The 27,561-nt window shown below is 48.1% G+C and overlaps 1 protein-coding gene across 1 annotated transcript; it reads left to right on the top strand.

Annotated features, from left to right (window-relative positions):
* Positions 1–934: 934 nt before the first annotated feature.
* TGFBI (transforming growth factor beta induced) lies at positions 935–21,511 on the top strand. The gene is made up of 17 exons (XM_042826096.1): positions 935–1,047; positions 4,063–4,161; positions 10,897–10,961; positions 11,418–11,575; positions 12,248–12,412; positions 12,902–13,048; positions 13,722–13,863; positions 14,450–14,662; positions 14,826–14,963; positions 15,213–15,358; positions 15,486–15,622; positions 16,131–16,261; positions 18,263–18,387; positions 19,265–19,367; positions 19,750–19,829; positions 20,293–20,317; positions 20,472–21,511. The coding sequence occupies exons 1-17, from the start codon at positions 935–937 to the stop codon at positions 20,525–20,527; spliced, it is 2,043 nt and encodes a 680-aa protein (XP_042682030.1). The 3' UTR covers positions 20,528–21,511.
* Positions 21,512–27,561: the final 6,050 nt, after the last annotated feature.

The following is a 27,561-nucleotide window of genomic DNA, read 5'->3' as shown; positions in this document are numbered from 1 at the left end:
ACATTGCATGAGGAGCTCTGGTTTGTGCTCCAGCCACGTTTCAGGCCCTTTAGGACTTCTGCACTGCCTCTCCTATAGGGCACCCATGGGGTGGGAGCAGTGATGGCTTTGGTGCAGCTCTGATTTCTCTGCTGTCGTCGTTGTTATGAGCACTGATCGCTGTTGTCTGCTCTTAGCTGGGATGGAAATTTCCCATGCAAGCTGTTGCGCTGCCTGGAATGCCAGGGCTGCCTGCGGGGCTGCGCTGGCTCCCAGGGCACCATCGTATCAGCACAACAGGCTGGCACCTCGCAGAGTCTGTAGCCCTGCAGTGCAACGGGTTGGCTTGAGGCTCACTGCTGAATTCAGCCCTAGGCTTAACTGACGGGAAACAACCAACTTGGTGTAGCAGAGCATACTGAGGGCAGCCTCGCTGCTGCTGCTGGCCTAAAGAAGCCTCTCACCAAGCATGGCACTGAGAGCTGGGAGCATGAAGCAGCCAAGTGAGAAGGTGCAGCACGGGTGGACAAAGGCGCTCCTCTTGTGGGACAGACCCGGCAGCTCCCCGGGGGCTGGGATCAGACGGGACACGCGGAGCGCATCAGGGACCGGACTGGGGGGAAGTGGTCTGGGGATGGAATAAAGGGTTCGGGAGGAGAAGAAAAAGACTGAGGACGAAGCGAGGCGCCGGCGGGAGGCTGGAGGAGCGCTTTGCTCGGGGTCCGGCGGAGGGCCGGGCAGGCGGCCCGAGGGTTGGATGCCGTCCCCGGGGCGGCCCCATCTCCCCTCCCTCTCCCCCCCCCCCCGTCCCCTCCCGCAAGGCCGGCCCGGGCGGCGGCTCCTCTCCCCCCGCGGGGCCGCACAGCCGCTCCCCGCCCCCGCGCCGCCGCCGCATTTAACGGGGACGCGCGGCTGCTCCGTCCCGTCCGGCCCGTTTCCCGAAGCGGCCCCGGCCATGGCGCGCCCGTCGCTGCCGCTGCTGCTGCTGGCGCTGGGGCTCGCCGCCGCCGCCAAGTCCCCGTACCAGCAGGTCCTGCAGCACAGCCGCCTCCGCGGCCGGCAGCACGGGTAAGCGGCGGCTCCGCTCTGCCCGCGGGGAGAGGGGGGAGAAAAAGCAATAGAAATACCCGCAGAACTTTTCTTTCCCTCTATTGGTGCAGCAGGCTGCGTGCGCGGGGCGAGCCCGGCTGCGATCAGTGCCGTGCTTCTTCCTCTGCACTCTTCCTTCCTTTCTCTGGCGACTTTTTCTTCCCCATGATTTTTCTTCCTTCCTCTGACAGCTTTCCCCCTTTCTCTCAGGATGCTTCGTAGTCCCGATGCCCTGTTGGATGGCTCAGTGATGCTATCAGTCTCTCCTCATTAAGGAAAAAGGGGAGAAAAAAAGAAAAAAAAGAAATATCCCTGATTTGGAACTGCTAAGCATCCCATGGAAGGAATTATTGTTTTCATGAATGTGTAGGAAAAGAGAATGGTTTCAATGGCAGAAGGGTATCTCTGTGGGTGAGCACAGGTTTAGTCGGACTGTGCATCCTGAATGTTTTCCTGACTGAAGTCATCACTTCTTTAATCACAGACTTTCTGAGATAGAAGTTCCCCAGCAGTGCAGGTAGAGCTGTTGCTGGATGAGCAGTGTGTGATGGGCTGCACAGCCCAGTGTATTTACTGGCAGGTAGAAAACCAACCAGATCTTCATGGTTGCATGTTGGGAAGGAGTTGGAGTGAAACGATGAGAGCAGCTTCAGGTGGCTTTTGTTGCTCACTGTGCTGGCGTTGATTGAGCTGTAACCTCCATTGAAATGCATCACCGAAGGGTCATGAATGGTGACCTGAATGGCTTTCAAAAAAACTCTGGGCTGAAATATTGCAGTTTGATACGTGTCTGGCAGGGATCCAGCCCAGTATTTACAAGAAGGGGAACGCTTTGCCTATCTGACCAGATAGAGAATCTAACAGGCGACCTCTGAGCAGACGTCTGTTTGTAAAATCTCAATGCTGAATGGATGGCAGTGATTGATGTACAAACACAGCCTTGTTCTTCATCTCTGAGAGATCTGAAGCAAAGTAAATACCTGGTGCTGGTGCTGTTCCTAAGGCAGAAGTTTGCTCAGAGCTGTGAGTTGGTGCAGCTTCGGTGTAAAGTGCTGTGAGGGCAGCACAGGGGCAAATGTGGCTGCGCTGCATGGCGGTGTCTGTAGAGGTGGTGAGGTTGTGCTGAGATAAATCCCGTGTAGCTGACAGCAGCACTTGGCTCATGGGTCCCTCCCTGATGGGGAGCACAACTTACACCACGCTCATTTTCAATCTGACTTCTGAATGATGATTGTCAGAGGGATGCAGTGATGTCAGACCTCAAAGCTGGTGGCTGCAGAAGGGATGTGCAGGAGGAATATGCCCCTCTGCTGCAAGCACCCTCGGTGTCATCAGTGTTCCCACTGAGCCAGCAGCGAGCTGGGTGGGAGTGCTGAGCTCTGCAGCAACACTTGGACATCTTAATTAATCCTTAAGTGGATCAGTTCAGGTCTGGGAGGGGAAAAGTATAGAGGGAGCATTAGGACTTGGAGATGAAGACTCCTGAGCATTGCCTGGGTGCAGGTCATGGGGGGCTGTGCAGGGGTCCTGCTCTGTTTTGCCCCTTTCCAGGGCTGCCCCCAGCCCAGCAGCTCTGCTTTCTGAGCACTGGGCTCCAGCACAGCCCAACAATGGGCGGTTTGATCAGCGTGGAGCACTGCGAACACCATGGCAGAGGTGATGAACTCCAGTGAGGAGAGGGGAGAGTGTTGACAAATTCATTTTAAGCCAGACTGGGCAAAGACCCAGAATGTGCACAGCAGGGAGCCGCTACTACAGCCGGCCTGTGGGAATCACTGACAGCACAGCCCTGGGGGGACCTTCCTGCATGGAGGAAAACCAGGGAAAAGCCTTTCCAACAGGTCACCCCCCTGCATTGCTGGGTCTCAGCAAGGGAGAAGGGGGAAAAGTAGCACCGGTGTGGGATTTTCTTGGCAGGCTGCTCCCTGTTCGTGGGGGAAGTGATCAAACAAGTCCTTCAGTAGCCAGGCTTGTCAAGAGGAATATTAGAGGGATTGTCCACCGCCGTCAGCCAGACGCTGAAATCGAGGCAAGATTTGGAATTTCAATCTAATTGGAACCACATTTCAGTGTGGCGGGGCCAGGGGAGCTGAGGTGGGCTGAGTCACAGAGCACAGACGTGTCTCTCAGCCTCTCAGCTGTGATTTGGTGTGCGGAGCGCTGAGCTGCTGCCAGCCTGCGCCAGCTGAACGTTCGGATTTGTGATTTCTGCTCTTTTATAATAGATTCTCTCCACTTGTCCCTCTCCTTACATACAACAAGGGAATGAATGACATTTGTGCCCGCTCACACTAGCTGTGGGCACAGCCATGCCCGTGGTCACAGCTGCTGGCACTTGAAGCACAGAGCGGTGTCAATGGGAGGAGCAGGGAAGCACTGTGATGGCCAAAGGAGGAGTCAGCTCCTGTTTGACCACAGCTTTGCTCTCAGCTTCTTAGAAAGCTGAAAGGCTGCTGTCAGCTCTCACTGAGATGATTCACACACGCAGTGCCCCATTCTTTTGACGGAGATTGGAATCTTACAGCCACTGCTGGCCTGTGCCACCCCACACCGTGCTGCCCTTCCCCGTCAGCATCCACCTCCAGCACAGGTGGAACCCATCAGACAGCAGAAGGATCCATTTTGGGTGCTGATCTGTATCTGTCTTCCATTAGCTCCTAAACCATAAAAATTTGGGAAATGTTTTGAATGATTGCCGAAATATATTAGGTTTCAATAGGGATTTCAGACTGTAAATTGCTGTTTGCCATAGAAATCTCAACCAAACCATTATCCCTATGTACTTTGGGGGGAGGTAGAAGATGGCAAGATGTGGAGCTTTTGCACGTGGTAAAGAAAAACATAACATGGCAGAGCGGATGGAAAGCTCTTCCCTTTCTGCCTTCGCTTTGTGAGCTCCCCAGCACACCCCACTCCCTGAGCTCCCTCCCCACAGACCCCTCTGGTTGCTGTTGGGCCCCTGACAGACCCCTCTCTGCTTTGTCCTTCCTGCAGCCCCAACGTCTGTGCCGTGCAGAAGCTGATTGGCACCAACAGGAAATATTTCACCAACTGCAAGCAGTGGTACCAGAGGAAGATCTGTGGGAAGGCAACGTGAGTACTTGGGAACCCCCCCCAGTGCTGCCCCAAGGCCTCTGCTGGGTGCTGGGATGGAGAGGCACGTAGTGCAGTGTGTGTTGGGTGTGTGCATTGGATGTTAAGAGTTGTTTTAGCCTTTGGCTGCTGGAAACATGGCTTGTGTCTTGTGTTTTTCTCCTGTGACAAACATGGAATATTTATGTTTAGATGTTAAGAATGGAAAATATTGTGTTTATAAGTTCGTCGGCAGGTTCTGTTGTGATTAGACAAGGTTTCAAACAAAGAGAGGAGAGATTTAGACTGGATATAAGAAAATGCTGTTTACAATAAAGGTGGTGGAATGCTGGAGCAGGTTGTCCAAAGATGTATTGGGTGCCCCATCCCTGGAGACAGCCCAGGTTGGGCTGAGGGGCTGTGAGCACTGATGGAGCTGCAGAAGTCCCTGCTCACTGCAGGGAGTGGGACAGGATGGCCTTGAGGGGTCCCTTCCAACCCAAACCATTCCATGATTCTGTGCTATTTATTCTAGTTGCATTTCCATATGTACCTGTATGGCTCTCGGTGCTCTAAGTGTGGATGCTATAATGGAGCATGGACCAGATGTCTTCTAGTAGTCCGTGTGTCTCCTTCTTTCACTGCTAAGCCCAATGCTGAAAAAAAACAAATAACAACAACAAAAAAAAAAACAGGCATAAAAGACAGCCTGATGGATATTGGAGAGGCCACAAAATTCATCTGCGCGTGTTTTCTTTGGAAGTAAAAACAGAAGTAGAGAGAGGTGTCGCTTTTAGCCAGCATTCTATTGACCCCACCAGGAAAGTTAATTACACTCGCAGGCCAGTTCCACATCTAAATGATAACAGTCAAGTAAGTGTTGCATAAAGTATGGGCACGAGCAGCCTGGGGACATTCCTGCCAGCGATGCAGTCAGCAGATAATGATGGCCATGCATGCCTGACTCAGCACCAGGCTGCAAATGGGAGCAGGGAAGCTTTTTGGAGTCCAAACAGGGCTTCAGACAGATGAAACCAAAGTCCGGGCAGCTTCTTCTCACTTGAAATGATGTGTTGTGAGAAGTCACTGATCTAGAGCAAACAACAGGAATCATCCGCTGTGCGCAGCCCCTTGTGATGTGTAATTGGATCTATAGGAACGTGCTGCTCTTTACTGCTGATTAAATAAACTCTGGTTCTGTAGTAAACAGCAGGCGTTGAGGTCTGTAGTGGGGGTGAGCTGTGCTGCTGTTGCCTTTGTTGCCTGAGCTGTTTGTGCTGGCTGTTGGGTTTGGTTTTATGGATCTGCGTTGGTATTATGAGGAGGGAGGTTGAATTGCCCCTTATGCAGAGCAAACCAACTCCCCCCTAATTCTGTGAAAGCACCAAATCTGGGGAGATTTAATTGGAATGATCAGAATTCGAACTCCCATCTTGGCTGAATGGTGGCTTTTTTGATGTCAGTGGACCAGATCCTGGCATGGCAGAATGGTATCATCACTTCTTCTGATAAGGGAGTAGCACAGCTGCCAAACAAAACTAGATAGTGCTGTGAGTGTGGAATAGCTTTGCTCTTAAAATCACTGAAGGGCAAGGAGATGCCAGCCGTGGGTTGCTTCAGCTCTGGAGCACATCAGAAACTAAACCTCGAGTAACCCAACCTGTATCTGGCAGAAAGCAACTCACCCACTTATCTCCAGGAGGAGCTGGAGGGACTGGCATCTGGCAGAGCCTGGTGATGTCATTTGAGGAGATGGGGTGATCTCTTCCAACCTTCTTTCCCCTGCTTTTACCCAAATGTCTTATCCAATGATGCGTTGCTGAGAAGAAAGCACACACAGCATTAACCTGTGTGTTAACCTATGAGATAATGTTCCCATTACACATGGAATTTGCTCGCTGTTCTTCACTTTGCGTCATCCCAACAATGGGTTTTACTGTCCTTCTTTCCTTTCCTAGCCATTTCTGAGCCCTGGCTTTGCTCTGCTCCTTATATGCTGATGCAGAACAAAGAATGTGTGCCTCACTCAGATTTTCTGGAGCACCCTGGGACAGCTCTGATTACAGACATTTGCTGGTGATGGCTCCCTCTGGACGCAGTGCTCCCGGCGTATGGAAGCAATCAGGAGCTGCTCATAAAGGATGTTATTTGCTGTGCTGCAGCAAGTGGACTCTCACTGCAGTGTCAGGGCCTGGGATGCTCCATGCTGGGTGCTCTGCCTCCTAGGAGCATGCATGGGCACAGGTGGTGGTGCCCAGCATGAGCCCCAAAACCAGCCCTGTGTGTGGGGCTGAGCTGGTCTGGCAGAGCTCCTGAGAATAACCTCAAGTCCCAGAAATAGTCAGGGTTTGGCACGTGTGTCAGCAGAACTGGAGGCTGCAGCCTGCACTGGGGATCCACGCTTGGGTCTTCCCCATGGTGGCTGCATGCATTTCTTCAGCCCAAGTGGGGTCCCAGTGCCTGTCTCGCACCAGAGCTTCTCTGGATGAACATCATCACTTCCTTCTTTTTCCTAAAAGGCTTTTTTCCACCTTTGTGAAGTCCTAGGTCGGCAGATGCTTGACTCAGTGCATCCGCTTCTCTTTTGGCCTATTTTTATTTGCTTGAAGGGTTGGTGGTGTGACAAATTGGAAGTGTGTAGCAGATGCAGGTTTCTGGCTCCAGGAAGGTAGATTTGACTGCTTTGATTTTTGATTTCCTTTATTTTCCATCATCCTAGCATGTCCAGAGACACTGAGAAACTGGAGAGATGCAATAATTAAGGCTGGAAAAAGATCATCTAGCTTAGGATATGCTTGGTCTTCAGTCTTGCCCCAGGCACATCACCTTCCAGGTGCTGCTCCAGAACCACTCCCAGAGGTGCAGAGGGTGCTGTGTGCACTGCTCTGTAGCTCTCACCTGACAGAACCAAGTTCTGGCTGTGAGCACCAGCCTTGGTGGTGTGGCTTTGCAAGCTTGCTTCTTGAACAGCATCTTCCAGTGCATTGGGGTGGAGCGCTGAGCCGGAGCTGGATGCGCACGATGGAAAATCCAGCTCATGCATCAGAAGGGGACTCTCACCTCTTTATCTACATATTTTTTTTTCTGCTTTTCTCCTCTTTGTTAAAGTGTTGGCTCACGCAGTTGGGAAGAAATTAGATAGAGGATTTATGTACGTTTTATCATTGCATTACTTGCTGATGAAGTGAGATAAGGCGGTTGGCAAGAAGTCTGACACCGCTTTGATTTTAATGAGCACTGAAACTAGATTGTTTTGGTAATTAGGTAATTTTCCACTGTTGGTTATTCCAAGGCCGAGGAAATCGTTTATTTAGAGTATATTCTCATCGTTGTGACTGGGCTTTTTATATGTTCTTATCTCCCTTAAGCACTGGAAAAGGGGGTTGCAATGAATGCCTCCCACACACACTATTTGCCTTGAGAGCAGGACGACTTATACACATTTTTTTAATTATTATTACTATTATTTGAGGAATAACTGGTAGCAGTGAGCTGCCCCTCAGTACTTTTCCTTTTTTTTTTTCTTTTGAATTAACTTTTATATATATATATATATATTTTTTTTTTCCTCAGCTCAGGAAAAGAAACGAGTCTCTGGCACAATTTTTACAAAACCAAAACATATGGATTTTATTACAGGAAATTATTACAAATGGATCTTTATTCACTAATACATGCCTAAGCTTACTTTTATTACCTTGAAAAATGCACTTAAAATTTAATTTCACGTCCTAAGAATGCCCCAGCAGTGAAACAATGACTAATAAAAAGCAAGGGGCTTGCTTCTGCACTCAGACACTTTGCCATTTAGGAGTGCAGCATTTCCAAACCAAAGGCTGAAGAGCTGTGAAGACTCAAGTCAAAACTTTTCAGTGAGGGGGTCAGGAAATTGTGGCTGGAGGTGTTGCAGAGTGGGTGACAAGTGCTCTTTGTAGGAGAGCATTGCTTGTTCAACCCCTGCTGCTGTGTGGAGCCAGTTGGGGTGACACCAGCACCTTGGCTTGGTTTTTGTGCCAAATTCTCTAGATTTTAAAGATTTGGTACAACCAAAGCCTTTGGACAGCAGGGTCAAATTGCTCATCTTGTTACAACTGGGGCTCATGGAGAAGAACATATCAAAGAAGCATCCTTGTTCCCATGTAGGTAAGTTACTGTATCCTGAATGTGGGGCAGAGCAGCCACAGCCACGCTGCTCTCTGGGGTTGGATGAGGCTGCAGGACCAGCTGGGCCCCAGTGCTGAGCATCCCCTTGAGCTGTATCCATGTTTCATTGGGCACACTGGGTGATCAAATTGGATGGTTTCACCCATCAGCCCATCAGCCACAGCAGGGAGCATGGCTGAAGGTGGGGATCATAGAATCACAGGATGGCCTGGGTTGAAAAGGACCTCAAAGATCACCTAATTTCAACCCCCCCTGCCATGGGCAGGGTCACCAAAGGGACCCAAAAGGATGGTTTCATGAGCCCTGGGAGTGGCTCCTCGTAAGGGTCAGCACTTGGCTGAGCACCTTTCTGTCCACACGGCCTTTCCTGGTACTCAAAAAGCCTTTAAAAAAATCCCTGTTGAGATCATACGGGACAAGATGGGAGGGGAGGTTGTGAATGGTGAACTTGGCACGCAGGGCCAGGTGATGCTGGTGGATCCCTTCAGTGGGTGAGTGAGACTGGAGGCTTGGAGGAGCCTGCCCACAAGCAGAGCTGACCCTACTGCTGGCCTTGCCATGAGCTGCCTCGGTGTGGTGATGCTGGAGGTGACCCTCAACCCAAAAAGCAGGCGGTGTGGTCCTGTCCCATCTCACTGCCCTCGGCTCCTGTCCCAGCCCCCAGCATTGAGCCCTGTGTGCACCACATCCCTCCCACTCCTCGCAGCTCGTTCAGCTCCCATCGATCCATAAATAAGCCTTTTAAAGCCTATGTCAGCACTCAGGAATTATTTATGCTGAACTTTGCAATGATTTCTTTTTAATCAGCTCTTCGTCTTTGATTGCAGCTCTGAATCAGGGGAACTGTCTAGACTGGATTTAGTTTCTAGGGTGGAAAAAAACGAAAAATCAGAGGTAGGGGAGGGAGGTGGCAGAGGGAGAAAGTGTGTGTTTGTAATGAACATGAGACGGGGGCTGAGGAAAGCAGAGCAGCAGGGTGTTAAGATCTCCAGTAGTCAAAGGAAGGGATTGCTTTAGGCAAACTCTTTCCCACATGGAATATATAATGTCTAGACAATCAGTCTGGGTTTGCTTTGTAATTCTCTTAGGAAACCATGAGACAGAATTTATTTGCTTCTGTCACAGAAAAGCAGGTATTTGTTTCACTTGCTAGCTCTTAATTACCCTGAAGAATTCCCTCTTAAACCCCAGGCATTTCCACTGTTTGTTAACACTGTTAAAATGATGACAAATATCTGAAGCTTGAGGATTTTGCCTTGTCTGAGTGGGTGTCCACCGGACTTGTCTCTAATCCAGCTGGGAGCACAGAGGAAACAAGTCTCTTTAGGAGGAATATCGATCCGTCACCGCCCCAGCCCATCCATCAGATGGCCTTGCTCCTTTCACACCAAGCCTAAGAGCAACGAGTGAAAGACACCCTGTGAAAAATAAACAGGTCACTCCCAGACTGACTTTTATTAATTTTTTTTTTCCTGTTTGTATGGTGACATTCCCTTTGATGGCCAGAATCAGATGACTTATTTCATTTCCCTCTGAGCTGCAGACAATGGGTGCAGCACTCAGGCCATGGATGCTCATTCATCACTGGTTCCAAGCAGCCAAGACCAGAGATGCTCTTTCCCCTGTGGATCTGCCATGCCAGTGTTGCTATAAACAAGCAAATGATTTCTGGGGTGGACAGGAGTGGGATGAAAAGCACAGGGAAAACGCTTGGCTAGTTTGGTAGAGCAGTCATACTGGAGTTGTAGTGCAATGCCCAAACCCAGCAGATACACTGGGACATCCCCAGATCCTTCTGAGGAAGGGGATGAACTCAATGAGCAGAATTCCCATTGCCAAAAATACAAATACAAATCAAAGGTATTGGGTGTTTTGGTATGTCTGGTATTGCTCTGTCATGAATCAAAGAAGCACTTGAGTTTTCTCAGTCCTTAATCTTGTGTGCGTTGAATGAGTGTGCAGCCATTGGCTTGAAGCCCTCAGTGCTATAGATGGGTGTTCATTATTCACTGCTGGCTTGTGCTGGAGCAAAACAGCTGGGAAATAGGCAGCTAGCACCAAATCCCACTAGGAGATATGTGGAGATCATAGAATGGTTTGGGATGGAAGGGACCTTTAAGATCACCTAGTTCCACCCCCATTGCTATAGGCAGGGATATATCATCTTTACTTCTGGGTCCTCTCCTAAGAGATACTTGGAGATATAGATGTCTACCATCACTTGTAGGTCTGTGCCTCACTTCTCTGTCCTGTGCAGGTCCTGAGATGGTGTTGAGCTCACCACCTGAGGTGCTCTGCTGGGCCCATTGTTGTCAATTTCCATCACTGTTTGTACAGAGACCAGCAAAATAGCTGGGCAAGGGTGATTTTGCAAAGAAATAGTTTCTGTTTTTATTCTGTAGAGAAGCTGGCAACGTACAGCACTGGAGGAGATGATAGATATGGTTTGTCTTTTGCTCAAGTATATGTTTCTGAGGAAGTTTGCTTTAGAAACATCACTGAGTAGGGATGAGTGCAGGCAGGGCTATAGCTAATACAGGAAAAGCAGTGAAACACTCTCGGTTAATCTCCTGTATCCATCTCTTATTCCAGAGTAATCAGCTACGAGTGCTGTCCTGGATATGAAAAAGTTCCTGGAGAAAAAGGCTGCCCAGCTGGTAAAAACATGTTTGACATTTTTTAGACTTCTTACATACGTCAGCCCAGTTAAGGAGAATGCTAGAAAATTGCTCAGAGTGAATATGAGTTTTGCAATTTGTGCACAAGATTGCCTTGAATGAGTCAAAAATGGACTCAGCAGAGCACCAGCTGAGTGCCAGATTAGCTCCAAAGCATGCAAAGCATTCCAGACAACTTAAAACCTTGGATATAATTAAACTCAATCAAGTATGGGAGGGCCATAGGGAATTACTCTTTCCAACAAGTAATACAGCTCTGCTGGAAATGCAATACAAGGTAACGATAGAGTAACAGTTCTGCCAGTCTCTGCTCAGTTCTGTTTTGGCAAGCGTGAGTTGGACAAAATTCCCTTTAATAGGAAATACAGCTCAGTGGCTGGTGGGGGCTGGGAGAGGACTAACGGGGTCTGGGGAACATCACCTGTCTTCTTCCAGCACTGCCACTCTCAAACATCTACGAGACGCTGGGAGTGGTGGGCTCTGCTACCACGCAGCTCTACTCCGACCGCTCCAACCTGAGGCCAGAGATCGAAGGACCTGGAACTTTTACTATTTTTGCCCCGAGTAACGAGGCCTGGGCTTCCTTGTCTGCTGTAAGAGTTTACTCCCCTTCTTCCTCTTCTTCCCCTGGCTTTCTGTATTGGAGATTCAGCCTCATCTGCACAACAGGCACATCCTAGTGTAGGAAGGGCTGGGAATTTCCAAGATGGGAACTGCTGTCAGCTCCAGACTTTGTTTCTGACAGACCCCAGCACTGCCCAGTGATGTGGGTGCTCAGCAGGGGATGGATATAGCAGTCATTTCATTCAGTTTTCCCTGCTTCTTTGTGTTAGATGTTGCAGTAAGACAACAGGGAAAGTTGTCTTCTCTTTCAGTTTTTCTTTACTGCTTTGTTTATTCTTGATCATTTTGAAGCCTGTATCCCCAGGCAGCAGCAGCAGAGTTGGTGTGGAAAGTCACCTTTCTCTGTCAACGCCTTTGGTCACCCTATTGCATGTGTCCATGCCATGACCCCACTCTGGAGCTTGCTGCCATCTGTCTGCCAAGGACAGGGCTGCCAGAGCTGCTCGCTGCTGCTTTAAGGCAAAAGATGAGCTTTGATGGAAGTTAGAGCTCTGAGTCTGCCACAGGTGGCATAAGGTTGAGCACATCACCTCGTACACACACACACGTGGCCCTTTGGTGCAGCCAAACCTCCTGATTCTCCCCAATGACAAGGTGAAAAAATGAACAAGCACTGGAAAATTCATGTTGCTGATTTTCAGGAAACACTGGATTCCTTGGTCAGCAACGTCAACATTGAGCTGCTCAATGCCCTCCGCTACCACATGGTGAACAAACGGGTCCTCACGGATGACCTGAAACATGGGACAACGCTGAACTCCATGTACCAGAACCTGCCCATCCAGATCCACCACTATCCCAATGGGGTAAGATGTTGGCACTCAACCTGCCTGCAGCAGGCTTGCTGTTCTGTTGTCTTGCAGCTCCTGCACAGTTCTTTGTCCCCCAGATCTGTGTAATGCTTAGGCTGAAGACTGTTGACTTAGGATAGATGTTTAGAAGGAACTAAAAAAGAATGTTTATAAGTGGTTAGTTCTGTAGATGCTGCTGCAAGGAGGTTGCCCATACTGCTGTATAACACAATGCTTGTGTAAGTATTTGACGCTGCACATTTTCTTAGGGTAGACAAAACCACTGATTGCTTTCAAAGCTTTTTAAACACAATACCATTCAGTTTTTGAAAGAGCACTCTCATTCTTTATGTGTTTTTTGGGTTTTTTTTTAGGAAACCACATTTCTGCTCCTGCTGGTTCAATATTCTAGTGCTCACTGCGTTCAAGATAGAATAACAGCAGCGGCTGCTTCACCTTCTTGTTTTAGTGCCCATAACACCCTGTGTGTCTTTCCCTCTGCAGATTGTGACTGTGAACTGTGCCAGGCTGCTGAAAGCTGACCACCACGCCACCAACGGAGTGGTTCACGTCATTGACAAAGTCATCTCCACCACCACGAACAGCATTCAGCACATTGTTGAGACTGAGGAAAGCCTGGAGACCCTTCGGGTGAGTCTGACCCATGTGTTCTGAAGGGCTCCTTAGAGGTATTCACTCATCCCAGTCCTTATGAAGTTTGACAGTGTGGGAATGCTGTGACTGCTGCTGATAGCACCCTTGTACCAATAGAGCTTGTTTTGCTGTAGGAAGAGTGCTCGATATCAGTGTATTTTTATGAGAATAATTGTCACCCTGCTACTGCTGCCAGGAGGAAAACACAAACTGAGTCTGGCCCCTCTCTCTTGTATTGTAAAACCAGCCATAGGAGCTGTTAACTCTTCAGATTTGGTATGTACCAACATATCTGCTTTGCTGTCTGCCAGGTTAAGGAATAAAGAGGAAAGCAGAGGAGTTCTGCAGTTTGCCAGCTGTAAAGTCTGGTCTGAATTATTTACTGGAAGTGCAGTGACCCTTTCCAGGCACATTGGGGTATTCGAACCGGCTCTGAGACTGGCCCAAAAAAGCCCTTGTGCTCAGATTTTTGGAGCATAAGAGAACCGAGAGACCAGGCCAAATTTATAGAGGGACCAAAGTGCTGAAAGAAGCTATTCAGGACTTTTGTACGTGCACTGAAATTCTAAAAGCTGTAATAAATCTGGCTCTCAGTGACTGCCTGGACAAAGCTGCTGACCTTTGCATTCTGGCTGGATGTATTTTACCCTTTCTTCTCATTTCTCTGAAGGCTGCTGTGGCTGCTTCTGACCTCAACAGCTTGCTGGAGAGCGAAGGCCAGTACACCCTTCTGGCTCCAACCAATGAAGCCTTCGAGAAGATCCCACGAGAGATGCTGAACAGGATCCTGGGGGACCCAGAAGCCCTGAGGGGTAAGTGATTTGTTTATCAAGCCCACCGAGAGAACAAAGATTATTCTGCAGTTCTTTGGAATTCCTTTTTAAATAGATGTGAGCAACCCCTTGGTACAGTCTAAGCTGTAGTCAACACATTTGACATCCTCTATTTTTTTAGCATGGACAGTCCAGGCTTCTTCAGATGTAGTTTGTAGATGTGGCAGAGAAGATGGTAACAGATATAGAGGAGGGAGTGAAGCAGTGTTTGAAGTATTTTCTTAGCACTCCTCTTTGTGGTAATGATTTCTATCAGCCTATAGCTGGAAGAGTGCTAGCATCTAATCAGTGTAACTTCCTTTGGCAAATGAATTGAGTAATCACACAAAACCTTTCTGGAATTAACAAGGGCATATAAAAATCATCCATTTAGAACACTTCATTTCACAGACTGCTGAATTAAAACCGCACAGCACAGTCTGTAATAGCTGCTTATCCTGTGTCATGGGTCCCTGTTCTCCCTCTGTACTTCAGAGGCCCTCACCTTTAGAACATTATCCCAGAAACCTACAGTAATTGCAGGGTTGATATCTCCAGCTCGCTAAGACACTTGCTTCTCTCACAGACCTGCTGAACCATCACATCCTCAAGTCAGCCATGTGTGCTGAGGCCATCATTGCTGGGCTGACAATGGAGACATTGGAAGGAACCACCCTGGATGTGGGCTGCAGTGGGGAAGAGCTGACGCTCAATGGGAAGCCCATCATTGCCAACAAGGACATCCTGGCTACCAACGGCGTTGTCCACTTTGTCAATGAGCTGCTGATCCCAGACTCAGGTATTGGAGGCACTGTTACATCTCTTGTTCTGTTCCCCTTCTTTTGTCTTGTTTTTTTTTTTTTGTCAAAGAAGATTTAGAGGATGTAAGTTCTGTTTTTTTTTTGTAGCAATGAGTGGATTGTGTTGGATGAGATGTTACTATGCATTGCTTTTCTTTTCAGCTAAGACACTGTTTGAGTTGGCCCAGGAATCTGAAGTTTCTGAGTCTATGAACCTTTTCAGACAAGCTGGCCTAAGTTCACATCTAACTGGCACTGAGCGAGTGACCCTCCTTGCCCCAGTGAATGAGGTGTTCAAAGGTAATATGTGGGGTAAATCCTTCTCTTCTATTGGTCTGGGCCACAGATCTGGTTCGAGCTGTCTCTCTTTGGCTGAGTTTCAGTGTGCAAACACGCAAACCCTCTCTCAAATGCCTCAGCTATAGATGGTGACATGTAGCTTCAAAATTAAAAGCTGTTGTGGGTAGCAATCTGCATGTGGACGTCTTTAGTGTCTCTGTGGTCTTTCTAAGTGAGTCACTAGTTCTGTCCTTATTTTCTTGGCTGCAGATAAACGCCCCACTGTTGACAGCAATATGAGAAATTTGCTTCTGAACCACATTGTTAAAGACCAGCTCTCTTCTAAATATCTTTACCACGGTCAGAAACTACAGACGCTGGGTGACAAGGAACTGAGAGTATTTGTGTACCGCAACGTGAGTTTGTGCAGCTTGCAGTGCTAAATATGGGCGGTTGCTCTGCACAGATGACTTCTGTCCTATCCCGGATCTCTCTTTCCAAGCATATGCTGATAAAGTTGTTTTTCTGGAATTGCGTTTGCAGAACCTATGCATTGAAAATGCCTGCATTGCTGCCCATGACAAGAGAGGGAGGTTTGGGACATTGTTTAGTGTGGACAAGATGTTGACCCCACCAACTGGCTCAGTGATGGATGTTCTCAAGGCAGACCATCGTTTCAGGTGACCTTTCTGCTCTTCCTAGGTGCCAGTTAGAAGCAGAAGAGCTGCTTCTGTTTGCTATTTTATTTACTATGGATCACAGTCTTGACTATACGTAATATTTTTAACATGGGAAGAGCACCGAAAACCACAGTCTCATTCTGAAATTATAGGGAGTGAGACTTCAAATAACCCTTCCTTGAATTGTAAGCCAAGAGCGTGTAGTCCCCTTGTGAGTCTGCTATTACAGTAAGAAGCTCTGTAGCCACCTCAGCCTATCAGAACTGCTGTGGCCAAGCCTTCATGTCTGCTCACAAGCCACTTTGCCCCAAGGATTCAGCAGCCCCAGCTTGCTTTGTCATTTCTCAGATATTCTTGTTGGGCCTTGCAGGATCATCTGCTATCTGGTCAACTTCTTGCTTAACTGACTTTCTGGACCCCAGCAGGATTTTGCAGTTGTAACTTCACAGCTCAGAGACCAGTGAATGTAGTATGTGGTGAAGCCATCAGTGTTTTGCATGTCTTGCAGTACGTTGGTGGCTGCAATCCAGTCTGCAGGTCTCATGGAGAACTTGAACAGGCCGGGTACCTTCACTGTCTTTGCTCCAACCAATGAAGCTTTCCAAGCCATGCCACAGGGGGAACTCAACAAACTGATGGGTGAGCATTTCTAGAGCATTCAGCTGCCGTGTGTTGTTGGTATGCTATGGAAGAATGGCTCAGGTTCTCTGCCATATCTCATTCTTTGACCCTGTCTGCTGGGAGCATGGAGCTCCTACACAACTGATTTGGAAAAGCCCAACGCAGCAGAGAGCTGAGGGTGCACAGAAAGGAGTGGAGCTGAGCCCTCATACAAAGCATGGCCATGGGCTTATACTTCTGCTGGGCAGGCATGTTTGTAGTGTGTGCTACAAACTTCCTATGACTTCAGTTTGGCTGGGCTAGTTGGTGTGAGCAGGACAGCTCTAAGGTGTTTCTAGAGAAACCGAGGGGGTCTCTGCCTTGCACATCAGGGATGGTAGCAGTGAGAATGTTTAATAGCATTTAATAGCACAGGCTTGGGGTGTATAAAGAACTGCAAATGGCAAACACGGTCCACGGTCAGCCTCGAGTTGCACTGTATAAAATGTTACTGTGATATGTGATTATGGAGCTGTTGTTCCATCTATGCATACATGGGTAAAGCGGGAAGTCTGCCCAGTACTCAGGTCAGCATCGATGGAGACCAATATCCTGACAAGCTCAGGCATGCAGACTGGCGGTAGAGAAAAGCGTGGGAGTGTTTAATAACCCTCATCTGAATAAGCAGCAGGGTCTCTTATTTTCTTCACGCTGGAAAATGGCTGTGGTTGGAAACAATGCCAGGTATTTCAGTGTAACATCTTCTCGTTATTAAAGCCCAACCAAACACTGATGTCATAATTCAGGAAGCATCTGCCCATGGTGGCTGGTTATCCTTTTAAGTGCATGGATGAGGAATTGGTAATATCAGACTCTACATCCAGCGCAGTGCTTAATGTATAAATATTTCAGAACTGTTCTGCAGCTGTTATAAACGGCTGCAGGAATGAGGTATCCCAGATGTGGACACTTCAGATGTTCTTGTTTTTTCACGCAAATATTTAGCTTACACTTCTGACGAAGAAGTGAATCATGCTGGTGAGGTTGTGCAGTGTGAGCCGTGACCACCCTAGAAAAATGGAAAAAAAGCTTAGAGCCTATATCAGATATAAACAGCAAAACAAGAAGTCCACATCGCTGGAGGAGCTTCTCTGGTTTCTTACATGAAGGCCATTTTTTTCACTAGCTCTTCCCCATTGTCTTTCTCTGGGATTTGCTGTGGGTTTTAGTCACAGCCTGTAAAGGAAAACGAGGAGGGCTGCTGGCCCATGCTGTGCACATTGCTGCCTCTTGGAAAACAGGTGGTAGTGGGGACACCTCTTGCCTTCCTAAGATCTGTTTCAGAGAACAGCTAAAAGAATAGAGAGAGACCCAGTGAGGTGAGGATTGGGCTCTCAGTCTATGAACCATCAGTGACATAGAATCATGGAATGGTTTGACCTGGAAGGGACCCTTAAAACTTACCTAGTGTGACTCCCTTGCAATGAACAGGGACACCCACAGTTCGATCAGGTTGCTCAAAGCCTGGTCTGTTTCTCCTGCACTTTGCCCTTTCCTACCCAGGAATCCTGCAGTTTCACCTGTGGAGATTACTGCAAAGTGTCATTAGTGTTAATGAAAGTATCAGTGCTTGCAAGTACCAGGGTGCTCTCTGTGATTCCCTATTAAACAGAAGATTTTCTCCTCTAAAGTTCACTGAGAAGTGAAAATAGCACCAGAAGAAGGTTCATCAAGTACTTGTTAAAAAAAACAAGGAGGCTGCATCACCAAGACGAAAGGATTTCATGCGTAGGGCAGAGCTGATATGTGTCAAGGTGGGACACTTTCAAGGAAGATGGTCTTTCAAGACTTATTGGGATCCTGACCTGGCAGGAGCAGCCTCAGTGCCCTAGCCAGCTCTAACCAAGGGGTATCCAACACTATTTTACCTTATTTCCTTTCCCTTGTAAGAAATGATGATATTTTCCACATAGGGTCATTTCAGCAGATGAAACACAGGAAAAAAGCTCTGATGTAAATGTAAATGTTTTCTTCCCCCAGGTAACGCCAAGGAGCTTGCCAGCATCCTCAAGTTCCACATGGCTGATGAGATCCTGGTGAGCGGCGCGGTCAGCGCGCTTGTGAGGCTCAAGTCCATGCAGGGAGACAAGCTGGAAGTCAGCACGGTGAGTCAGAGCTGACGGGACGTGGTCTGTGACCAAAGTCCATGTCAGGGCACAGAGGATGTCTGCTCAGTTGGGTTGTTTGTTGGGAGCCTAAACGTGCATCGAGTCGCACCAAGCTGTGTTTCTGGGGCTGCAGTGGAGGGACTCCTGCCATGTCAGCAAGTTGGCAACTTTGAAATGTGGTTTGCTTCAGCATTCTCCCCAGAAGGCCAATTGTAAATGACTTCCAGGAGCTGTTATAAATTTAACCCTGAGTCATGGGGAAAAAACATAAATAAATCAAATGAATAGCTTGTTCAACTAACACGTCTTTTTCAGTGTAATGAAAATGATCTCTGCGTGGGTTCCTCTAACACAGCAGGAGTTATTTAGATGTGTAATTTCATTTCAGAAGTTCTGCACTCCATTAAGAGAATGTAGAATTCCTTATTGAGGACAAATATATATATCTCAGAAAATATGTAACTCACAGCCTTCTCTATGCATAAGGAAGAAAACGCAGGACAAAAATGGAAAGGTTGCTGCTCCAGAGTGTGTTGAGTTGGCCAACCCACGTGGCAGAGCTCTGCCATGTCCAGCCATGGTCTGCTCGCTCCTGCTCCAATCCCCATAGTAATCCCTCCTTGTGCCAAGATGCTGGTGCATGTGCAGTGTTTCCACCCAGCCCACAGAGAGCCTGTGCTTCAAAACCTGCTGGCTGCTCTGCTCAAGCTATCATTTGGTTTTATACTCTTCTCAATTGGCAAGGGAAGTGAAAACGCTTACAACCATCTAGTAAATGAAAGAGTTCAGATGAAGGTTTTACAAAATTGGAAAGCACTGATGACAAAAGTTTCTTGTTTTCTGCTTTTTCACTGTATCTTTTCCTCCTGAACAGAAAAACCACGTCATACACGTCAACAAGGAGCCCGTTGCTGAAAGCGACATCATGGCCACAAATGGTGTGATTCATGCTGTGAGCTCCGTCTTGCAGCCTCAGGGTAGGTTGGTGCTTGGAAGTGCTTCGAGCCACACCATCACAGCAGAACTGTCACCAAAGCCACCTCTTGTGTAAAGACACAAAACACGGAGCAGACCGTGCATGGTGATGTGTGTGCAGCACAGCCTGCTCTTGCTGCAGCAGGTGCTCTGCTGCCATGCCCTCTGGGAGTTGTGGTCTCTCCATCTCTGCTTTAGGAGGGAGCAATTACTTCATCCTATTGTGGATGTTATAGGATTTTCAACACACGCTTTGAAATACTGTAAGGGAGCAGCCTGAGTGCTTTGAATGCCCTTTGTGCTTTGAATATATGTTAATATCTGTCTATCTGGATATGTATTTCTGTGTCTGGTATTTCAGTGCTGTCTCTGTCCCACTCTTAGCTTCAAGGCCACAAGAAAGAGGTGACGAGCCTGCAGATCCTGCATTAGAGATCTTCAAACAGGCATCTGCTTTATCTAAGGTAAAAAGCAAAAAATCCACCGTTGTGGAACTACTGAAATTACGTTTTGGTAACAGTGATTTGAAGATAATGTCACACTGAGATTTTGGCTTCCAAAGAGAGTAAATGTATACATTTTCTGGTTTGATCCATCGTCTTTTCTTTATTTAATTGTCTAAGAAGTGGTACTTTTTCAACATGAAGGCTACCATTGATAGCATACCTTGTACGCCTTGCTGTGTATGTCAACCTCCAATAATGCAAACGGCACCAAAGAGTCATTTATCTGCCTCTTCTTCTGCACTTTTGGCAGCGTGAGGAGAACTAGCAAGTAGCTAAGGATCAGAAATGGAAATATTCTGTTAGTAAAGCTGTTGTGTGTAACAGTTTGGAGACTACAGGTGGATGTATTGGCGTGCAAAGCCTTACAGCTGTCAGGGGTTTGTTGTAGTTACTCAAACACGATGTTTTCTTCCCAATGCAGGTTTCTCAAAGGAATCCTCGGCTAGGTAAGGCAACCTCTCCACTTCTCCACTCCACCATATGTCCCATTCCTTAAAGAACAATATGTTCTGTGCTCTTGCTGCAAGCAAGATGCAGCATACCCAGGAGGGGAGCGTGTCTGTGTGTCTGTCCCACCCAGTTTGCTCTTCCCCTTTGCAGCGCCCGTCTACTCCCGGCTACTGGCGAAGATGAAGGAGAACTCGGGTGGCTTCTGACCGTGCCCAGTGCCTCCATCCCCTCACCCTGCCCACGCCACGGGGGAAGGACAGAATTGTTGAAAACCAAATATCGCCCTTAAGTTTATTTTTGTTTCCAATGGAATGGATCGGAAAAATGAAAAGCCATATATATATATGTATATATTTTTAAGGCCGTTTTTATTTGGTTTTGATCACCAAGTTTCCACCTTGAGGATAGTTGGGTTGGTTTTTTATGACAGGCCCAGTTTTGGGCTTGCTGTCTATGACAGAGAAAGGCAGGTGCCTAATTAGCCCTGATTCAGCAGCACAGAGAGATGCTTAGGGCTCATTCTGGGGCTGCCTTGCTTGGGGGTGAATTAAGGCCCCTGCTCCAGGCTCCCAGCTGTGGGCTCTGCAAAAACCAGGCTTCCAAAGCAGAAAGCTGGGCATGAGCTCTGCAAAACCCCCATCCAAACCAGGTCCAGAAGTGGGAAATGTTGGTTGGAATGCTCTGTGGATGTTCAGCTTTCTGAGCAAAGGCGTCACCAGAGTTGCCAACTGTACCACCAATGGTGACTGATTTGGAGAAGGTAAATTTGAATTCATTAACCAGTACCCAAACAATATGTATATTTTTTTAATTATTATTTTATTGGTTTTTCTTTTGTTAGGCTGGTGTTTTTTTTTTTGAACAAACATTGGTTTCCTTCTTTGTTTTAAACGTCAACCATACAGTTCTCATTTGATGGCTTTCAACAGAAGCCTCTATTGACTTTGAAGAAACTGCATAATTATAAGCTATGGATTGAACAGTTCTCTCTCTTTTTTATTTCTAATTGGGTTTTGTTTGTGCCTATGGATTTTAATTTTTGTTCACAAAAAGTATTGAATTGAGAGTTCTCCCTGGCAGAAGTCTTCCATTAAATGGTGCCTTTGTAATAATGGTTGTGGGTTTTGTTTTTTTTTTTCTTTTGTAATAAAAAAAATTAAAAATAAAATCAAAAATATAAATACAGGAAACATTGGTAATCCTTGGGGGATTTTTATTGTTTGTGTGTAACTGCTTGGTGGTGTTTGGTGAGGAGGGAGGTTTGTATCAGGGCAGATTGATGTTTGCATACCTAGTAGTGAATTGTTCTTTTCTTGTCCTCTGTGTCTGTCATTTTTTGGGTCTGGAAAGCAGGTGAGCAGAGGGACAGCTGAACAACCACCAGCCATAGCAGCAGAAAGCAGATGAATCCAAAAGTCATTTATTTTGCTTCTCCAAAAATATTGCCCTCCCCTCAAACTGAGGGGCTCCCTGCAGGCTGGGCTTTGCCATCCATGTCTGGGAATGGCTGGGCTGGCTTCAGCGCTCCCCTCCACAGGGGTAGGGATGCAGGGCAGCCCCAGACTCTGCAGGGCTTGATATCCAGCACAGCTCTTGGGGCTCAAGGCGTCCCAGAAATGTACTTAGGGATTAAAGTGCTCCCACACCCATCCTAACCAGCAGCAGCGTTGTGTCCCAAGGGCACCATTGGCCACATCACTATGCTAGCAGCACTTCACCCTGTTTGGGGCTCTGTATTTATTCCCTGACTGGGTATTACCTGTAGTGAAATCCATAATTACCAAGGAAAAAAGAAAAAGGGTATCAAGTGCAGCATGCAAAAAAAAAAAAAAAAGCAACCAAAACCCACAAAACCCCAGATGGCTTTGGTCACTCTGGCTGAGAGATGCACTTTTTCTTCCAATAAAAGCCCAAACTGAAATCCCATCTGCTGTACAGGAGCCATCTGCATAATTCAGATGTGCGAAAAACAATCAGCCTCTTATTTCCCTTCCCCAGCCTCCCGTCTCATCATCTTGTTTCCCTGGGGTGCTGCAGCCCTCTGTTATTTAAGGCTGGAGTGATGGGGAATGCTGTGAGCCGCCCATTCCAGCCCCAGGAGACAGGATCCTGGGGGAGGCTCAGCTTTTTGCAATCAGGATGATTAATTGTAGACTCATACAAAAACCTGAGAGAGAAAGAAAAAGAAAAAAAAAAGCCTTTTTGTGGGTTCCTTAGTAGAACACGCAGGGATAGGGGCAGTCTTCCTGTTATGTTTTGTTTTGTTTTGTTTTTGTTTGGTATCATCTGTTTATTCCCTTGATACTTCAAGAATAAGTGATACAAAGCCCTCTACCATTTGGGAAGTAGATCTGCACCTTCTCAAGGTGAGTGCCTTTTGCTGGTACCTTGTGTCTGACTTGGTGATGCTGAGTGTTTCTTGGCAAAAATGAAGCTGCTGCAGTAGACAGAATGGGTGTGAACTTTGCCTGGGTGTGCTTAGCACCTAGGAGCATCCCATCTGCTGGCAGAGAGCTTCATCTCCTGAGAACAGAGCTCTGGCTTCCAACCTCCTGGTTTATGGGCAGGCGTTGGGTCTAACGGCGATGTAGGGGTGGTCTCTTTGTGTTCTGTGCATGCCTGATTTGCCAGGCTTGCTTGGTAAGGGACACAAATTCTATGAATGCCAGTGGTGCCTACAGCAGCTCCCCCAGCGCTCTGGCTGCAGATCTCTTGCCTCACTCTGTTGAATTCCCTGGAATCCCACATCCTGGGTCCTGGGGAGCCTTCCTGTGGGCTCTGTGCTTGGAAATCCTCAGTGCTTTGGTGCCTCCAGGCGATGGTTTGCATTGGTGGAAACTCGAGATGATGTAGTCCCCTTCTCCAGTGACTGTAGAATGGTTTAGGTTGGAGGAGACCTTGAAGATCATCTGGTTCCAACTCATGCTGTGGACAGGGTTGCTCCCCACTGGATCAGACTGCCCAGGGCCCTACTAACCTGATCTCAAGCACCTGAAGGGATGGGGCACCCACAGCTGTGGGCAGCTTGTGCCAATGCCCTGATCAGCAGCCCTGATTCAGGAGCATTTTCCCCCTTTCTGTGAGCAGAATCAGGGCAGTGCCAGCAGCTGTCCCACAGTGAGATGGTATTGCTTCCCCTGATGGAGGCATGGAGGGAGGAAGGAAGAGGCAAGCAGCTGGGAGATGAGGAAATGAGGAGTGCTGAGGCCATGGGAACGTCCAACTCAGCTGCCATTTTCTGAAGAGAAATTCTGGTGGGTTTTTTTTGTTTTTTTTTTTTTTTTTGTTTGTTTGTTTTGTTGGTTTTTTTTGCACTGTAATTGAGGGTGGAAGTGAAAGGTGGAAGGAAATGGCTGGTGGTGTGGAGAAACGCAACTGCTGTAGGGAAGTGCTGGCTGAAGGGCACAGAGCTGCACCACGCAGGGAAATGGAGGAATGTCCCAAGCCTGGGCTGCAGTGGGATGGGAGCTGGAGGTCCCTTCTGCACCCATTTCCAGGCAGCACTGGAGTGGGAAGAAAAGAGTTAAGGCAATTTCTATATGTTCCAGTGCGGGAATGCTGCTGGCAGCATCCTGGGCATTGCAACCAGTGCCATGGGCAAGCAACCAGTAAGATTGGTCTTCTAGGGTATGCATGGGCATGCTGCACTGCATTGCTGAGCTCTTACAGCTGGAGCATTTCCACCCCAAAACCCAGTGTTTGTAGGTGCATGCAGCTATAGCAGGCAGGTCTGTTCTGCATCATAGCTCCTTCCAGGGCTGGGGCATCCCAGCAAGGAGACAAAATGAGAGCAAGTATGTGCCTTCTCAAGGAGATTTCAGTCTAAAAGGGAAGAAAGTAAATAAGAGTATGTTTTCCTATTGAATATTTTCAGGACTGCACAGACTCCCTTGTTTACTTTTCTATAATACTAACTCCTTCACTTGCCGTGGCTCCAGTTCAACAAAGTAACTGATTGCACACTGAATGGGCAAACATAGCTTTTAAGTGCATGCTCTGCAGGGTGCTGACTTCTTGTGGGTGCTCAGCCCTCACGCTGATGTGCAGTGGGCAAATTCCACCTGCTGGGTACAGTGATGTGGGCATCCCAGCAGGGATGGGCAGCGGCGTCACTGAGGGGATGGAAACTTCACACTGAATGTGAAATGGTTCATTTTGGGGAGCTCACTGCAGTGGGTTTGTGCATTTATATCCTAAGACAAGAACCAGAGCTGCTTTCCTTCTAGAAAATTCAGACTTTTCCAGTGGCTTTCTGCAAAGATATTTATTTTATGAAAAGCAATGCTGTGCTCTGTCTCAGGAGTGCTGCAGTGGAAAACATGTGCTCCTCTGTCAGCACGGAAATTTGGGAGCACTGAGAGCCAACCCGCCCCGTGCTGGAATTTGGGTGGTCGGGTTTGGGGGGGGGGGGGGGGGGAGGTGGGTGTGCACCCACCTGGGTGTGAAAGGACAAGGCCTTCACCGTGTCAGAGGGCAGGCAGAGTGAGCAGGGGATGAATGCAGCCATGCTCTGCATCCAGATGTGCTGTGGGGTGACCTCTCCAAGGCAGAGCCGAGGGCAGGGCTGAGCCACCCACATGCCATTGCTGTTAGAAACCTGTTCCTGCTCTGCTGCTGTCCCCTTGCTTGACATGATTTATGGGAAGTCATCACACCTGCGAGCTGTGGTCTCAGGAGAAGTGCAAAGAAAAACTCGTGTGATGTCAGTGCAGGGGAAGGATGGGCTTGAGGGAGACGTGGGAATCAAGGCAGCCAGCTGCAGCTCCAGCAGCTCGTGGGTAGTCTGTGAGCCCTTTTTGGTGACACATCAGGGAGACTTTGCAGAAACCTGTAACTTCCTGGCAGACAAATGTTCTTTCCAATGATTAGCGATGCCTTTCTGTTTTGTAATGTTCTTTTGAGTGAGCAGTTTGCAGGAGTCCAGAACTGCTCCTACGAAAGGTCACTTGACAAAATGCAGAGTGGCATCAAGTGCCACTGAGTGCATGGAGGTCCTCCTGCTGGGGCTTCCCCAGGGAGAAGCTCAGCACCTCCTGGAAAGGGAAACAGTAGGAAAGGTTGGTTTGCTGAATGCTGCCATTGAAGGAAGTTTTTGAGAGCTGTCATGAGCAAACCCTCTTTCCTGGGATGCGTACCCCTGACTCGTTGGTAGTTTTTCAGAGGTTGGTTTTCTGCTGCGCTCTGAGCTTGCAGCCCATCTCCTCTTTCATTCACACCCTTTCCAAAGGGATTTTCTCTGCTTCTGTTTTTTCCATGCACTACTCGTGCATCAAGCTCTAGTGGCTGTGACAAACGTAAACCTGGTTGTATTGTAACTGCTCCTTTGGGAAGAGAATCAAGATCTCCTGTTTGGAAATCAGTTGTGCAGAACCTGTTGGCCCTCAGAGGGCACTCACCAAATTTTTGGTTTTATGAAGCCAGACAGATGAATTCAGAACTTGCACCAGTGCTTCTGTGCAGCAGTTTGAGCATTCTGCCTTTGGCTCAAAGGTTATACAAAGAGGATGGGTGCCCCATTTCAGTGTCTAAGGGAAAAACCATACATCCTCCAATACTACTCTGCTATTCTTGTTCACAGTACTCTTAGAGCTGCCAACCAGAGGATGGATCCGTGGAGAGGTGAGGTGGCACTGTGCCAGCAGCCATGTACCTTATCCTTAAAGCTGACTTTATAACACCATTCTGAGGGCCTCTGGTTGGTGCAAGCTGTAAGCTTTTTGATCTCTCTAGCCAGAATGGCATGCGTGCTTCTAGCAGTTGCCCAGTGCTTTGGGTGTGGGACACAGGGTGGTGGCCTCCAACTTGGAGCTGGCTCACATAGGCGTCCTACATCATCTAGCTCAGTCTGTTCCTACAGCTGGGCAGGTAACAGATCATCATCTCTCCAATCATGCAGACAGCAAACTACTCGGATAGAAATACTTACAGACTTGTCCCTGACTGTGGGGCATCCATTCCTGCACTCCAGCTGGAGGTACCTGATTGTGCAACACTTGTTCCCATGGGTGATGGGAACACACCCCACTGATTGCCCACGGATGTGGACTGGCACCAGCAAGTGATTAAACCAGCAAATATGGCTGGTTCCCTTCCTTAGCTTGTAACTAAAGAGCAGGAAAAAGTGAAATAAACAAAGCGAAGCTGCAGAGCAGTCACGCAAGGCAAAGGGAACCAAGGAGCATCAGCAGAAAGTGCTCTGGGAGCACCATCTGTGAGCACTCCAGGGTCAGGAAATGCTGCTCCTGATGGGGTTCATGGTACGAGCGTGCATGACCGGAAACAGACTAGGGGTGAGGCGATGCAGTTGTGCCTTTCATTTGCTCAGCATCTTTTTCTTTTTTCTTTTCCCTTTTTACATAAATCCAGCAAACGGGGAACTTAAAGTCGCATTTCTCATAGAAGGTTTTTGACTGCAGAATTGTTTGTGGATTTTCTTCTGTAGGGTTGCTTTTAGCTCATATCCTTGCTGCTGTTATCCTGAAGCGTAAGGAAATGGTGGCAAGTGGCCGTGGCAGAGCCCCAGCCCAGGGACGGGGCACCCCTCCAGGACTGGGGTGCATTGCACCATGAGCTCACATACAGGGTCCTGCAGGCTGCTGTGCTGACATGTACACACAGGAACATAACCTTTCTCCAGAAATAAACAGAAAACCAGACAGTCTCGGGGCTGTCTGATTGCCTTTACAGTTACTGTCTGGTTACCTTTACCCTGTGCACCTTTACAGTAAGAGGTGCAGCTTCTGTTTCATCTTAGCAGCTCCTGAAGCAATTCCATTGCCTCATTGTTTACTAGGTTTCCTGCTCCCCTGAGCTGCTGGTCGGGAAGCTGTTTGCCTGCTCTTCCTTTGTCTGTCCCCAAGAGATGGCACTGAGGGTCAGAATGGGTCAGGATGCCATGTGCCCACCGTGTAAAAGCCTTGATGAGAGAAAGGAGGTGCTGAGATCCTTCGGAAAGCTGTGGGTGGATGTGTTCAGAGGATCAAAGTGCTGCCTTTATCTGGGCTCTGCTTTCTGCTCTTACTTTAATATGACATTTAGGGGACAATTGCAGGACACAGTTTGGTCATGCAAATGGGGAGCATGGATTGCTGGGGTGCTTGGGGCTGGTGGCAGGGAGGAATGCTCTGCTGAAGTGCTGAAGTACTTCTGCACTCCCAACCTGGGGATGCTCGGGGGCACTGGGGAGCACAATGAGTAATGCACCGAGTAGGTGGTCCCAGGCCTGCTGCCCAAACGTTCC

Source organism: Centrocercus urophasianus, unplaced genomic scaffold (genome assembly GCF_019232065.1).
Source record: "Centrocercus urophasianus isolate 14NV4802_14NV808 unplaced genomic scaffold, USGS_Curo_1.0 seq_26, whole genome shotgun sequence".
Classification (NCBI taxonomy): Eukaryota; Metazoa; Chordata; class Aves; order Galliformes; family Phasianidae; genus Centrocercus; species Centrocercus urophasianus.
The sequence above is the reverse complement of the archived record's forward strand: the minus strand, read 5'-3'. Positions and strand labels throughout refer to the sequence as shown.

Coding starts and splice junctions, on each gene's coding strand:
- TGFBI (XM_042826096.1), top strand. CDS start 935: ATGGCGCGCCCGTCGCTGCCGCTGCTGCTGCTGGCGCTGGGGCTCGCC. Junction 11,576..12,247: donor CCTGGGCTTCCTTGTCTGCT/GTAAGAGTTTAC, acceptor GCTGATTTTCAG/GAAACACTGGATTCCTTGGT. Junction 13,864..14,449: donor GGACCCAGAAGCCCTGAGGG/GTAAGTGATTTG, acceptor CTTCTCTCACAG/ACCTGCTGAACCATCACATC.